The following is a 15,541-nucleotide window of genomic DNA, read 5'->3' as shown; positions in this document are numbered from 1 at the left end:
TGTCAAATAAATAAATAAATAAATAAATAAAAGATATTTTGTGAAAGGGAGATTACTCAATCAGTTGTTCAACATCCACTGGTCCGTGTTCTGTGTCGAGCCCTGTGTTGGGAGCCGTGCAGGAAGCTGAGAAAGATGCCGCCCAGCGCTCAAGTGTCTCGGTCTAGTGACTGTCCTTCATATTTTTTTTCCTCCTTTATCTGATTTCTCTTCCCTTATCCAGAGTTTTGTTTCTCTGTGATAGAAAGAGAAAAGATCTCCTGTTGTGACAATGTTGAATAGCTTTTAATCGAAAGATGCACATATTCAAGGAGCTCATGTTTCTTCCACAGTAGAGAACCCCTCCTTTTCCTGTGTGGTTTTTGTTCTTGTTTTTGTTTTTGTTTTTGTTTTTCCACAGATATCAGGGGTCTGACCAGTGCCTCACAGCTGGAACAGTTGAACAAGCGGTACTGGTACATATGCCAGGATTTCACTGAATATAAATATACCCATCAGCCGAACCGCTTTCCTGACCTCATGATGTGCTTACCTGAGATTCGCTATATTGCAGGTACAGTTTTGGGCGGGGCGTGCAAACCTTCCTTGCTTCTCTTGCCTTGTGAGAGAAATGACATAGGCTTTGTGTTCAGGATAGCTCATTCCGTGCTTGTCACCAGCTGCATAAAAGAGCTACTACCATTGCCCTCAGAAAGTTCTATTCTATTGAGAAGTTTGTGTTTTCTTTGTAGGGAAGAGAGTCTGACATTTCCCAAGTGCCTATCACGTGCAAGGTGCTTTGTAGCCTTATGTTTTTTTAATCTCGGAACCAACTCTGCAAGGCTGGTTGTTGGTGATATTTATGGTCCGTCTATGGATGGGGAAATAGGCTCAGAGTTTCTCAAATTAACTTCATTTCCTGCATATATACTTTAAAATATAGACATCAAAATGATATATTTTATGCTATGTGAAATAATTATATCTCAATTTTTTTTTAAGATTTTATTTATTTATTTGACAGAAATCACAAGTAGACAGAGAGGCAGGCAGAGAGAGAGAGGAGGAAGCAGGCTCCCCGCTGAGCAGAGAGCCCGATGCGGGACTCGATCCCAGGACCCTGAGATCATGACCTGAGCCCAAGGCAGCGGCTTAACCCACTGAGCCACCCAGGCGCCCCTTATATCTCAATTTTTAAAATTAACTTCATTTCATAGAATTTCTTACAGATTTTTGGAGATTATTCATTTAAAGCAGTATCTTTAAAATCATTCTCAAGAATCCTACCTTTGCAAAGGAATTTTTGTTGTTACTGCTTTGAAATCTTGACCCCCTTCTGAGCTTCTTGACATTTAAATAGGTCCGCTCCAGTATAAAGTCCTGGGTTTTGTTTTTTTTGTTTGTTTGTTTGTTTGTTTGTTTTGTTTTGTTTTGTTTTTTGTTTTTTAAAGATTTTATTTATTTATTTGTCAGAGAGAGAGGAGCAGGAGCGAGCACAAGGCAGACAGAGTGGCAGGCAGAGGTAGAGGGAGAAGCAGGCTCCCTGCCAAGCAAGGAGCCCGATGTGGGACTTGATCCCAGGACACTGGGATCATGACCTGAGCTGAAGGCAGCTGCTTAACCAACTGAGCCATCCAGGCGTTCCTTTTTTTTTGTTTTTTTTGTTTTTTTTATTCGACAGACAGAGATCACAAGCAGGCAGAGAGGCAGGCAGAGAGAGAGGAGGAAGCAGGCTTCCCGCTGAGCAGAGAGCCCAATGCAGGCTCGATCCCAGGACCCTGGGATCATGACCTGAGCTGAAGGCAGAGGCTTTAACCCACTGAGCCACCTAGGTGTCCCCTGGGTTTTGTTTTTATTGTTGATTTAGGTCTTCTGGTAAAGATTCTTGTGTATAGTAATAGCATATACTGAGGGAAAACTCAGAAGTGTGACCTCTAAGATAAAACTGTTCTGTCAAATTCAGCCAAATTCAGGAGGAAAAAATTTTCAGTCTGACAAAGGAATTTTTTCCCAACTTTTTGGACCTAAAGAGTCTAACAGAGCTGAACTGGACCTAAAATATTGAATTTTAGGGGTGCTTTGATAGTTTATGGCTTGGCGTTTCCAAATCTATGTTTTACTGAATAAGATGTTAATCAGATGCTCTCTGAAATACAGGGAGGTCAGTGGTTAATACCCCACTCTCCCCGACAGAGCTGGATTCTCAACTCTGGCAACATTTTGAATCACTTGGAAAATGTTTTAAGAATATCTGTGCTTGGATTGTTCTTCAGAGATTCTGATTTTGGAGATGGGCATCAATATTTTTTTAAAACAGAGATTCTGATTTAATTGGTATGGAGTGGGAGCCTGCTTCCTTCTCTCTCTCTCTCTGGGCTGCCTCTCAGTGTACTTGTAAAAACTCTCTGTCAAATAAATAAATAAAATCTTTAAAAAAAAAAAAAAAAAAAAAAAAAAAAACTCCCCAGGTGACTCAAAGGTACTGGCAAGGGAGGGGCGCCTGGGTGGCTCAGTGGATTAAGCCGCTGCCTTTGGCTCAGGTAGTGTGTGATCCCAGAGTCCTGGGGTCAAGCCCCACGTCGGACTCTCTGCTCAGCAGGGAGCCTGCTTCCCTCTCTCTCTCTCTCTGCCTGCCTCTCCAACTACTTGTGATTTCTCTCTGTCAAATAAATAAATAAAATCTTTTAAAAAAAAAAAAAAAGGTACTGGCAGTGAGAAGAATCACAGCGTCCGGTATTTACAAAGTATATCAGCACACTGAGTGCTCTGAGATGTTTTCCAGTGAAGAAGCTTGTACACCTTTCTCAGCCCCAAATTTCTGAAATTTATTTGCCCCTGTGACCACCCCCTCCTTCTTTTCCAGTACTTTTATTAACCCTTTATACTCTTCTAAAGAATAGAATGCTAATTAGAGACTCTACCAGGAAAAAAAAAATAGGGTATGTTTCTCAGGGTATTTTAGAAGAAAATACCTAGGGAACACCTTTCAGTTTAACATTCCTCATCTATAAAATGGAGATAACAAGTAATATCTATTACTTGGAAATATTATGAGAATTAGATAATGCATTGAAACAGCTGGCATGGAGTAAGGAGATGGTAGCAATGATGATAGCTTGCACCATGACTAGACTCTAGGGTACCGACATGGGTCTGGGTATCAGGTGGTTAGCACAGTTGGTCTGGTACTCCCATCTTTGTGATACTCCCGTCACTTTCTTGCTCTAGTCCCTCAAAAAGGCAACATTCTCCCTCCCCCAGCCCAAGAGGAGGCGGACACACTCTTCCACTGCAGCCATCACTAACTCTTCTTTTCCCACCTTGTTACCAGGAAAGATGGTGAATGTACCCCTGGAGCAGCTGCCCCTCCTCTTTAAGGTGGTGCTGCATTCCTGCAAGACAAGCGTGGGCAAGGAATGACCTGTTCCCAGCGCTCCTCCTCGGGCCAGCCATGGCGCCGTGGGTGGGCAGAACAGGCTCCGGAAGAAAGAGCCAGAGAGACCAAGATGGAGGCTGTGGAGCAGTGTTTCTAGTTGCCTCCATAGCAAGAAGAGTTTTTGTTTGTTTGTCTGTTTTTTTAACCTCATTTTTCTATATATTTATTTCACGACAGAGTTGAATGTATGGCCTTCAACATGATGCACATGCTTTTGTGTGAATGCAGCCGATGCATTTCCTTGCAGTTTACAGAATGTGAAGATGTTTAATGTTATAGTGTTGTCATTGTTTAGAGATAGTTCTTTTGTATTTTGAGGGAGAGGGTGGGATGGGGCTGAGATGAATATTTCCATAATGTTGACAAAGACGACTACCTCAGTGGAAAGGGAGGGGTGTAACCATCCCTACTTTTTCCACATGTTCTCAGCAGACTCCTACATTAGTCTGTCCGAGAGCAGACTGCCTTTTTCTAGTCACAGAATTACCGGGTAAAAGTAAAAGAGCACACCATAAAGGGGCAAAGTGGTGTTGGGAGATTTATTAAGCAAAATGGGTGAAATATTGGAAACAGGATATGAGGATTTAGCATTCTCTTTTCTTTGGAAAGCATGGTAGTTGAGGGAGTAGAGTGCAGTGACCGAATCTAAGATGTCCTCCCTCCGAACAACTCTTCAGGGAGAAAGGTTTCTGTTCCCAGACCATGCTGTGGGCTGCCCCTGCCCCACCGTCCGAACCACCACTACTGGTTTCTGCTACTGTCAACTTTTTGTCCACACGTGGTCCTGGCAGTAAATTCTTGGGAATTTACTCCCTTGGAGCTCACAGCTACCTAGTGTCTTTACCTGAGTCTACCAAGGTCTACCTTCCTCAGACTCCTTGCCACTCTGTCTTGCACATTTGACTTCCTCTTGGCCCTTTGAAAAAACAGCTGAACAAAATGTCATGCTCCGAATCCTGGTGCCCACTACTGATTTATTCTGCTTTCACCTTGCTCTTTTTCAAAGGGTAGTGGGACAAAGGCCAGACTGCCAAAAGAATAAACAATCTTCCTTTCCCTGTTCCCCTCACCCCATCCTGTCTCATCCTCAGGACTGAATCCAAACCCTGCCGTCTTTCATACAGTGGGAGGGACCATTCACCCATCAGCTAAACAGAGGCTTTGCCCCTTCATTCTCCTCCCAAGTTCTCCTAACCTCTCCAAAAATGAGACCAGGTTTCCTTAGAACAGAAAGCCCAAGTACCAGAGTTGGCCCACCTGCCCCTTAGATTATTGGTGGCCTGGCTGACCAAGGCCTGGAGGGCTGGAGCCAAAGCACCTGGAAGGGAAGGAGGGGGCTTGAAACTACCTCATGTTCCTAAGGGCCTGGCTGCCCCCCTCTGCAGATACGGCCTGGACCTCCTATTCCTTCACTACCTACCCTGCCTAGTCCTGGGAAACGTTCTTCACCCTCTTGGCTTTAGCCAGTGGCCACACCGTGTCTGTCTGAGAAATCTTTCAGGTGCTTTTCCATTCTCTGCCTTACTGTTGTAACCGTCCCTGCCCGTGCCCCGGCATCTCCCACAGCCAGTGCAGTGCACAGCCCGCTTTAACTGGGGACCTCCCTGAGTGGGCTGGAGGGGCCTGTAGCATTTTGTTTTGCCGTTTGCTCTCTTCCCAACCCAGCCAGCAACTTGACCGAGTGGGCCACCATATCGTGTGCACACCAGGTAGTCTGTGTCGGATTATAATATATTTTTTTTCCAGTGACATGTTACGGGTACCAGCAGAGCGATGACTTTGTCCCTTGACGGATCTAGAACTCAGAGCATTACTCCTTCCTGCCGTTTCCCCAGCTGCTCTGAGAAAGAAAAAAGAGACATGTTCCTCAGGAAAACCTCCAACCAGAACGTTCTTCACATGTTGATGGGAAGATTTATGTTTGTGTATCTGTTTATTTCTAAAGTCACGATATTTTTGTTTCCCTGATTTTTTTATTTAACCAAGTAGATCACATTCTTTGGCTACAGGTCAGACTCCGAGCTGCTTTTCTTAAGGTAGGGGAGGAGACACCTATCAGAGTCCCTTTTCCAGCACTGCTCCTGTGTGCCATATCTTTCTTTGCTTAGACCTCCATCTGTCAAATTATTATTTTTTGAAATTGCTTTTTTCTTAAATTAAGCATTTTACTGGTTGTGTTGGGTATCAGAGGAAATTGCTCTCTGACAAGACAAGAACATGTCTCCAATAATGCAGCATTAAATAGAGCAAGTTGTTAATTTGTGGAGTGGGGGAAAGGTTCTGCAAGTTGCCATTGTACAAATCCATTTTTACAAATGTTTGCAGCAGATTCCACAGAACAAAGAGCCCATTCATTGCCAAGAGCCCTGCAGAATCTCTGAGCCAAGTGGCCGTGTGTTCCAAGCCGGAGCCTGACCTGTGGACAGCTTTTAATGTCTTCTGCACCCAGTCCTTTTATGACGTGGGCTTTTTTTAAACAGGGTAAAGTGAATGTGTTGCATTGCAAACTCAGGTATTATGAGGAGAAGGTAGGAGTGTAGCTAGCAGTGTGGAGACATTAGGTCAGCCACTAGATGTATTTGTGAATTTGGTTTGAAGGACACAGAGAAAGGTTGGAGGGGGAGGTTTGGTGTGTTTGTTTTTTGCCTTTCTTCCCATAACATTTGGTTAGCAGGTAGCCTTTTTGCTAGTGGAAGAAGAAAAAAGTTGTGCATGTTGTCTCTAATTCCCCTCTCTTCTGTCCTTTCTCAATCCCCTGCTACCAACAGCACTCACTTTGAGTGAGAGTTTTTCAGCCATAAAAATGTAACCCTGAAAGCTGTGTGGTAATGGAGAGTCCTGCCTCCGCGCACTGCATTGAAACACACAGGCTTTTCCTTTCCTTTCCCTTTAAATGTTTTCTTGACCCAAGACAAAAGTTTGGAATTTTGGAACTTCACCTACAACTTACGCTCTCTGGCTCCTTTGTACAATTTTGGAGTCTTTCACAAGGTTTGGTGGTCTTGCCCTTAGTCTGGAGAAACTCCCCAGAACCTTTCTCTAAGCACTCCACCTGGCTCAGAGGACACCCAGCCCCATGCTTAACCCGTAACTGAGGTGGGCGATCCTCATGGAATAGAAGGCAGCATGCAGAGACCTCCTTATCTTGTTTCCCAGAACCAGAGGGTGGATAGAGGGAATCTAAGGGTCTCCATAGCGTTGCTGACAGTCACCCGCCCCACACTGACCTGCCTCTCACGTGCCACCCCTTTCCAGGGATGTGAGTACCTGCTGTGGCCAGTATGTCACCAGGTCCTTAAAAACCTGAGCTCTGTGAGCTGCCTTGCTCTACTTCTGCTTCCCATTTCCTACTTTTGTTTGTTCTTGATTTTCTGGAGAATGGGGCAGATGGAGACGGATGGACAAACCCAGCATGGGCAGCATCGAAGCCATGCCCTCGGTTGGCCAGAGTAAGGGGACCCTGGCCTCCCAGCAGGGCAGGAAGTTGGGCAGTGGTTCCAAGTCTTTAGCTCTGGGCCCCTGGTCTATGTCTTTTTTTCTTGTTGCTGTTTAAAAATTTTGCAATTATTTTAAGAAATCCAGTCTTTCAGATCAGCTCTTTCATTAAACTTTAAGTTTTTCTTTATTGATTTTTTTTTAAACAAAACAAAACAAAAAAACCCAAAAATACCACTGCTCTCACTTTCCCCAGTTTGATCCATGAGAATTCCCTACACTCCCCTCTGCCTTTGTAGTTGATCATTCCTCCCTTTTTCCTCAGCTCGAAGCATCTATGTCCAGTGTCTGTGAAATGATGTTTTATCTGTGTCTCAGGATGAGAAACGGCAATCATTCCACCAGGTGCTGGAAACTGATTAGCCTCGAGGCAAGGGTTTCTAGGGCCATAGCTCAGGGATGTGTATTTAATTACAGGGTCCCCAGAAACCCCTCTCTTGGCTGCCACAAGCAGCAGCTTCTTTTTTGGGCTTGAGAACCGGACCTGGACCATTTCCTCCGAGGCAGGAGCCCCAGAGAACATGCGGAGTCGAGGCGCACACTGGGGCTTCCTTCTTGGCTAGACCTGGGCCACCTTGAAACTTGAAGAATTCTGGCTGTCCTGCAACAGGAGCCACTATGGCCCTGCCTCCACCAGCCCATAAAATGCCCAGTCCCCCTGCCCAGTCCAGTGCCCATTCGGCCTCCCTCTTCTGGGCCTGCAGCCCTCTGTGAAGCACAGCCCGCTCACGAATCAGTTGCAGGCTCAAAGGGAAACCCAGTTAGGCCAGAGCTTGCTCCAAGCCCAAGAAGAAAGTTGTGTTACTGGTGGAGGCTAGTCTTCCAAATCCTGGAGCCAGCCCTGCCAGCCAAAGGATCATTTTTGCCTTTTGGTGACTTTTTTTTTCTTTCTCTGAAATGTCTTATGATAGGTAATAATGTTGTTGACTCAAATTTCCATGAAAAAGAAAAAAAAAATAAAACTACCTCTTGAGTGACATTCCTGATCGATTCCTCTCTGAGGAATCCTGTGGGAAAAGAATAGCGTAGCTCCTGCTCTGTTTACATGTTTCTGTCGGGAAAGAGACTCTGCCTGCCCCGGGGTGTTGGTGTTTTGGTCTGTGCCGCCATCCCAGGCTTGCAATAGCGGCTTGTGGCTGCATTGTGATGTCTGGGCCCTGTCTGGAGAGGCCCAGCCACCTGCCCAGCCACGGACTAGCCACCCCTTTGAAGAGGCCATCATTTCTTTCCTGTGATCCAGGGCACAGGGAGCGCCACCTCTCACCACCCCATCTCCAGGGGCTGTGGTGGCACAAGCATCAGTGAACATATCCTTGGGCTACCTATCCTAGGCCCACTTCTACCCACAGTCCAATGTAGGAATCGTGTAAATGGGATGTCTCTGAGCCCTTGTCCCCAAAGGGCCGGCCAAGGGCTGCCCGCCAGCCTGGCTCCATCAACCCTGCATGACCAAATGATCGTTGGTGGGCTCTGCAGGGTACCCAGGCCCTCTGCTACCTCCCACCCTGCCAGCTGGCGAGGGATGGGCCCTTTGCTGTGAATTGACTACCTGTGGAAATGTGACCAATTAGTGTGAAATGCATGTTTAGCAAATGTTAGGTACTGTATTTGAACCAATAAATGTGAATTCTTCTGCACATGGCATCTGTCTGTGAAGCTTGTCTGGGGTTCTATGGAGGGACCATGGGGTTGCCCTAAGGAGCTGGCTGATGTCTGCTTGGCCCTACTTGTAGCTGACACCCACTCAGTTTCTATTGCTGAGGGTCTGGCGGAGGGCTCTCTGTCAGAGCTGCTTGAATCGATGAACCAGTCCCATAATAAGCTGTCTACCCTGTGTGCCAGGCACTGTTTGGGGACTTGTCACAAGCCTGAACCTCCTTGAACTAAAAGGATTATTACCTCTATTTTGTTGAAGTGAGGTGAAAAGACTCCCAGTTAGAAAGTGGCACAAATAGAGGAACTTAGTCTGGTGGGGGAGGCAAACACGGACCTTTGCAGTAGTTCTAATTAAGGGTATAAATGAGGTGGTAAGGAGCTAGAGGAGGGAGTGGCTTGTTCTCGGGAAATGCTTCACAGATGAGCACTGAAGGTGGGTTTTGAAGAAAGGCACTAGGCAGAGGAGGCTAGCCCAGGTGGAGGGGAGAGAGATCGCCTGGCCGTGAATCAGAGACATGGAATACTCAGGCACAACAAGGGACTGCCACGCCAGGAATGGCGGCAGATGGAAGGGATAGCAAGACTTGAGCTTGGAGAAGCTGTTGGGGACCTTGAATGCCACGTTCAGGAGTCTGTTTGTTTTTAAGATTTTATTTATTTATTTGACAGAGATCACAAGTACGCGGGGTGGGGAGAAAAAGCAGGCTCCCTGCTGAGCAGAGAGCCTGATGTGGGGCTCCCTCCCAGGACCCTGAGATCATGACCTGAGCCAAAGGCAGAGGCTTATTTAACCCACTGAGCCACCCAGGCGCCCCGCCACGTTCAGGAGTTTAGGAAGGAAAGCCATCTGCTAAGTCACAGGAAAGAGAGCTACATCTCCATGACAGCAGTGTGCTGGTGGTGGCCTGCCTATTCTGTCACCATGGTCCAGCCAGTTAATAACTAGGAAATACCCAGGAAATAGATGAGGTCTTCCAGAGTTGAGAAAATGGAAGCTCCGAGAGATGGAGGGATGTGTCCAAAGTCACACAGGAAGTGTCGGAGTTAGGACTTGAACCCAGGTCTGCCCAACTTCAAAGCCCACTCATCCTGTAATCCTGCTGCATAAGGTCAGAGAAGCAGCAGAGTTTGGGCTGAGGGTTATATGAAGGCAGGAAAGGTGGAGACTTCTCAGTTTGCAGTCGTAAAGGCCGAGGAGAATCTGATCAAAGTCTATTAAATCCCCATGTGTGAAATGAGGGGAAGCCCAGCTGCCGTCCCACACCTCAGCCTCCTCCGGCACAAGGGACCAGAGAGCCCTTGAGGTTAGAAAGAGATGGCTTTAGAACAAAGGAAACACTGCAGAACTAATTAATAGACTCCCTTGCCTCGCAAGAGGGGACAGCTAGGACATGGAGGTGTGAGGAGGAGAAGAAATACATTTGCTGAGCACCCAGTGAATGCCAGGCACTATGATTGGGGCTTTGCACGCATTGTCTCCTGTCACCCTCGTAACAGTTTCATGAGGCTCATGTCTCAGCCCCGTTTTACACATCAGCAAATTGAGGCCCAAAGAAATTAAGCTGTTTGCCTGAGGTGACACATGAGTAAGTGGCAGAATTCACTTTTCTTTTTTTAAGATTTTATTTATTTATTTGACAGAGATCACAAGTAGGCAGAGAGGCAGGCAGAGAGAAAGGAGGAAGCAGGCTCCCCGCTGAGCAGAGAGCCCGATGGGGGGCTCGATCACAGGACCCTGAGATCATGACCTGAGCCGAAGGCAGAGGCCTTAACCCACTGAGCCACCCAGGTGCCCCCAGAATTCTCTTTTGAATCCAGGTCTGTCTGATACCAAAGTTATAGCAGGCTTCCTCCCTGTTCTTCCTGACTGGTTTTCTAGAGCTGAATACGAATGTCTAGAGTTTGTAACAAAACTCTGTAATGGCCTTTGGTTGAACTTCTTGCTATTAACAAAACAAACTATTAAACTAATAAAGGGTTAATTTCTGTAAGAGGTGAGTGAACAGACCCAACCAAATTGATCTGAAAAGCAGTGTTGTCCCCAAAATATGTAGAATGCTATAGACACCAAATCTGTGGTTTCTCAACATAGACAACCCAACAAGATGGCTTCATGGAAAAAGAAGTAGGTGTTCCATTGCCAAAAATCTGAGAAATAACTGCACTCACTCTGTCTTCCTCTTACTGCTTCCCGACCTTTGTTGGCATATCAAAGGCTTTGAGAAGTCTTGCCTGAAAAAAATTAATTCTGTCTCACCCAGGGCCTACCAAAAAAGTGTCCCAGCATGGAACATCTTTTCTTCCTGTTAAAATTCCATTGGGACACTGTTCTGTGGCATAAAATTTAGAACACTGCTCTAAATTTATTAATTGCTACTGAACTAATGCTGAGCTTTTGATTCCCTTGAGTGCCAGGCAATAATCTGGAAGAATAGTGAGTATATATGGAGGTCGGCAAAGCATGGCACTGAGCGCTCTATATGCATTACGTTACTGAGTCCTCCACGCCACCCTATGAAGTCGATGCTATAAAAGATCCCATTTTACAGATCAGAAAACCGAGGCCCAGAAAGGGTAAGTAATTGGCCCAAGGTTACATAACTCGTACGTAACCTCAGGAATGAACATAAACAAGCACTCCTGAGTGCCTCCTGTTCGGATCTGTGCTGAGATCTTCATCCTTACGCGACACTCCGAGGTAAATAAGATCATCTCCATATAACTGAAGAGGAAACGGAGCTCTGGCCCAGGTCAGAGTCTGAAGCCAGAAACCCCCAGATATGACGGCTTAGGGAGGATGCTGGGATCAGGTTGGATGTGGCCACATAGACGCTCTCAGGGACCATTCTCAGGCAGCTTGTGTGACAGAGGCACATCACAGGGTCTCACCATCTGAGGTCTAATTCTAGCTCTTCTCCCTTACCAGCTGTGCATGGCCTTGACCCAGATAGATCCCTCTCACTTTCCTGGTCAGATAAATGGAGATGACGTGCCTTTGTCCTAGGAGTTAAGGAGGACTCACTGTGGCTGGTTCAAAGTAGGGCTTAATTAAGTCAATCCCTAAGAGAAGGCTGTATGAGAGGAGCCGTGGCCCCTCACACCCCAATAACAGAAACCTAGCAGAGCCAGAAGCTACCACTCTGGCTCTGCCTGCCCACCAGGGTTTAGGTCCACGGTGGTAATCAGTCTGTCTGAGATCCTGTGGCAAAAGTGCCCAACTGTCAGACCCAGGGCTCTTGGAGTCTTGTTCCCTTGGCAACAAGTCTCACCATGGAGACCACAGCCCCATCCTTGCCCTCCCTTGCAATCTCCCTCTCCACAGACCTTCCCTGCTCAATACCTAGTCCTAGGAGAACTGTAGGAATGGAAGAGAGCTCCAAGGAGGCCCTTCCTCGGAGTGAGGAGTTTGGGGCACAACCGACAAGAGAGGCAAAAGGAACTTCCAATTTTGTGTCCTCTCTGAGCCTGGCAAGGTTCTGAGGCATCTACGGATTGTGGTCTCGTTTAGATCAAAAGCCCAGCACTTACCCTATTTTACACAGTGGACACCGAGGCTCGTGGAGACACAGTGGACCAGCCCGAAGTCTCACAGCTGGTCACTGTTGGAGCTGACACTTGAATCCAGGGTTTCTGACTCAGGAACCCTTGCTTTGTCTGCAACTCCCCACCCACAGTGTCGAGGCACGGCCGCTGCACCCCAGGGAGGCTTGGGCGGTTGGGTGACTCCCCTCCACCCTAGGCCCTGGCTGTCGCACAAGCAGCAGCCAGCAGCCCTTTGAGGCCTGGGCTGGGCCCTGCAGCAGCAGAGGAACTGCACTATTTTAAGCCAGGGCCAACAGGCCCCATGTGGGCACAGGGAGGGTGGCCTCGGGCCCTTGGCCAGCTTCCCGGAAGTCACCATGGCCTCCCTCCTCTCCCCTGAGCAGCTTTCTGAGGCACTCACTTCCCAACAAACAGGAAGGAGGCCCTTAGGCCAGGAGACCTCCAGCCTCAGCTTCCTCCTCCTACACCCCCCGCCCCCCCCCCAGTCTTCTCTACATGGGGGAGCTCAGCAGCTGCACGCCCGGATCAATGTCCCTTATCTGGGCTGGCTTGCAGCAGGTGGGTGGCAGGGGGTCTGGACTTCGCTTGGGCCACCCCAGTTCACCCATTACAGGTCTAGGGCCTCCACTTGCCCAGGCCCTTTGCCCGCTTGCCCGCAGCCGGCGTCTCGTGTCTCGTACGCTGCAGTCGGCCCTGAGGGCAGAGAGCAGAGCGGGGGGATCCTCAGACCGGGCCCCGCTCAAGGACCCCAGAGAGAGACGGACTAAGAGACTGAAACAGAGAGAAGCAAACTGGGACCTGCCCAGAGAAAGACGGAGGCAAAAGTAGTAAGAGACGCAGATTAATCACAGCAGAGACAGCCGTAGAGAGATACTCAGAGACAAAAGCAGAGAAAAACAAAGAGACAGCTGCAAAGGAGGCCAAGAGGTCAGCGAGACGGCTCTGAGCTGTTGCTCCCGACCACCCCCCAAGTACAGGCCCTGTCTCAGGGCTGTGGGGGGCCCACCGGCTGCGTGGCTGAAGAGGAATGTGGGGAGCAAGGCTGGGTCACCCCTTGAGGGCCAAGCGTGTGCACTGGGAGATAAACTATCCCAGGAAGGGGGCCCCAGCTGCGGCTGCACGCTCCAGGAGCATGGCGGAGGGGCCCAGGCCCAAGGCTGAAGCCCCAGCCCTGCCAGACACCCAGCTCCCGCCTCTCCTCCCGAGGATCTTCACCAGGCCTCAGATTCTAGAAGGTGCCAGGTCCGTCCCTCTGGCCCTTAAGGGTCCCGTTTGTGGAAGAGCAGGGCGGGCCCTGGGAACCCTGCCAGCCACAAGCCTTCCTTCTCCAGCCCCAGCTACAGTCCTGGCTCAGGTGAGGGGGACCAGGCAGAGCAGGGGCTCCAGCAGAGGAGTGCCATGGTGGGGGCAGTTGTGCCCTGGCCTCTGCGTGGCCCCCTGGTAGCTTTGTGCACTCCTGGGCACCCGTGTGGGTCTGTGCGCCTGTGTCCATGTGCTTCCACGCACGTGGGGACTTGCACACATGGATGTGTCCACGTGCTACCGGGAGCCCCGCTCTGCCGCTGCAAGTCCCTGCTCTCAGCCTGGAGAAGAGGCCCCCGGAGGCGCCTGGTGTCTCCCACCCCCCACCAGGTGGTCCAGTCCCGAGAAGCAGGAGGCACAGGGAGAAGAGCAAGCAGGTCAATTGCCGGCCCCCAGCTCCCCTCCCCACACTGCAGCTGAGGCTCCCGCCGGCCACGGCCTTGACCTGGCACTATGGACTTCTCTGACATTGGCATCGGATCTGAACATCTGGCAGCAGGCTGATAAGGGGTGCAGCGGAAACAGCGTCTGCGGCTGCCAGGAGCCCCGCCCCCCTCCACTGCCCTGCGAGGGGTCTCCACGTCCACATCCTCTCTGCCTCCGGCTCCGGACCCTGCCCCTCTCTCTTTTCTCATTCTCTGCCTCAGTCTCCCTCTCCCCCATTTCTACTTTCCCTCTTTCGAAATTGCTCTCGGTCCTTCCGCCTCTCCCTCTCCCTCCTAGCTCTGTCCCGCGCTCGCTGTCTCTCTCTCTCTCTCTCTCCCCCTCCCCCTCCCCTCTCTCCCTTCCTCCCTCTTTCCCTTTCTCTTTCTCTGACCATTTCTGGGTCTGTTACGCTGGCAGTGGGTCTCTCTTCTCTCATTCTCTGCCTCATTTCTCGGTGGGTTCTTTTTTTTTTTGTCTTTCCCCACGGTGCTCCAACCCCAGCCTGATCCCCTTTCGCCGCTCCATGTCAGTTCCTAGGTCTCTAGTTTGTTTGTTCCTTGTTCCACCTCCAGGAAATAGGCCTGGCACTTTGGGAAAGTCCCCACTTAGAAGAGAGACCCTGTGCTTTGTTTACTTGGGGAGGGTGGGAGCGGGGAGCCTGGATCACCCCCTTCTCCTTCCCCTCTGGGTGGGTCTCAGGGCCTGGGACCACCTGGGCTGGAGCTTGAAGGAAAAGACAAATGGGCCACCCAGGGGCTTTGGCAGAGGAGGGAGGACACGGACTCTCCAAGCTCACTGCCTGGATTCAAATCCTAGTTCCATCACACCCTTGCTCTGTGACTTTGGAAAGACTTGGGTTCTCCCTGACCCCGAGTTTGTTCATCTCTCCAATGCTGCTCATGGAAGGTGAGGGGAAAATACTGCCTACCTTCCAGGATGGTGGAGGCGGACCACAGGGGCGGAATGGTAGGGGACGCGGTGCTTGGGGACCTCTGTATTATTATGTCCCCAATACATTCCCTGCCGGCCTCACCCAGCAAGGGTGAGGGCCGAGGAGGGGCAGCGCAGAGGAAGGGGATGCCCATAGAGGTGTCGAGGGCGATCAGAGGTGAGCAGTGCCCAGCCTGGGCAGTGGAAAGTGTGCACGGACCGCCTACAGAGAAGGCAACAGGACAGGAGGGACAGGCAGCAGAACTCCACCTCTGCAGGCAGCATGTGGGGCCTTTGGTGCAGAGACAAGTAGGCATTGAACAAATGCCCATTGACGCTGGCTCTGCTGGCTGCTGTGGACCCAGAGATAAATCAGCCCTGAGCCCTGAGCCTTGAGGGTTCCCCAGGCTGGGGTGAGTCACGCTCCCCCAGAAGGGCAAACAGAGCTCAGGATGATGGTGCAATCCAGACTCCACACCAAAAGGGCCCCTGAGGCCAGACATGCCGGTCCTGGGGCTTGTTGTTTGTGTTTTGCAAAACATTTATTGAGCATACATAACACGCTCAGGCAGCCACTGAGTGTGGTGCAGGCATTGTCTCATTTTGTCCCCATTTTTTGGAGAGGATGGGAGGTCCAGAGAGAGATGTGACTGGTCCCAGGTCACACAGCTAGGAAACGGCAGAACTGGGATTTAAACCCGAGTCTCCACCACTAAGCCCTCAGGTTTCTCCTTAGGGCTCAGAGCCTCAGCAGGAGACTGACAAGACCAATCT

The 15,541-nt window shown here is 49.6% G+C and overlaps 1 protein-coding gene across 3 annotated transcripts in view; it reads left to right on the top strand.

Annotated features, from left to right (window-relative positions):
- The window catches only part of NR6A1 (nuclear receptor subfamily 6 group A member 1), a 225,979-nt gene extending 217,432 nt beyond the window's left edge, over nt 1-8,547 (top strand). For all 3 annotated transcript variants that reach the window (XM_045082380.1, XM_045082381.1, XM_004757343.3), the window contains 2 exons: nt 401-553; nt 3,311-8,547. In XM_045082380.1, the coding sequence (XP_044938315.1) occupies nt 401-553; nt 3,311-3,399 (242 nt within the window). In that variant the 3' untranslated portion in view covers nt 3,400-8,547. The remainder of the gene's footprint in view (nt 1-400; nt 554-3,310) is intronic.
- The last annotated feature ends 6,994 nt before the right edge of the window (nt 8,548-15,541 follow it).

Source organism: Mustela putorius, unplaced genomic scaffold (genome assembly GCF_011764305.1).
Source record: "Mustela putorius furo isolate JIRA1106 unplaced genomic scaffold, ASM1176430v1.1 tig00000596_pilon_pilon_pilon, whole genome shotgun sequence".
Lineage (NCBI taxonomy): Eukaryota > Metazoa > Chordata > Mammalia > Carnivora > Mustelidae > Mustela > Mustela putorius.
This window is presented reverse-complemented; position numbering and strand designations above follow the sequence as displayed.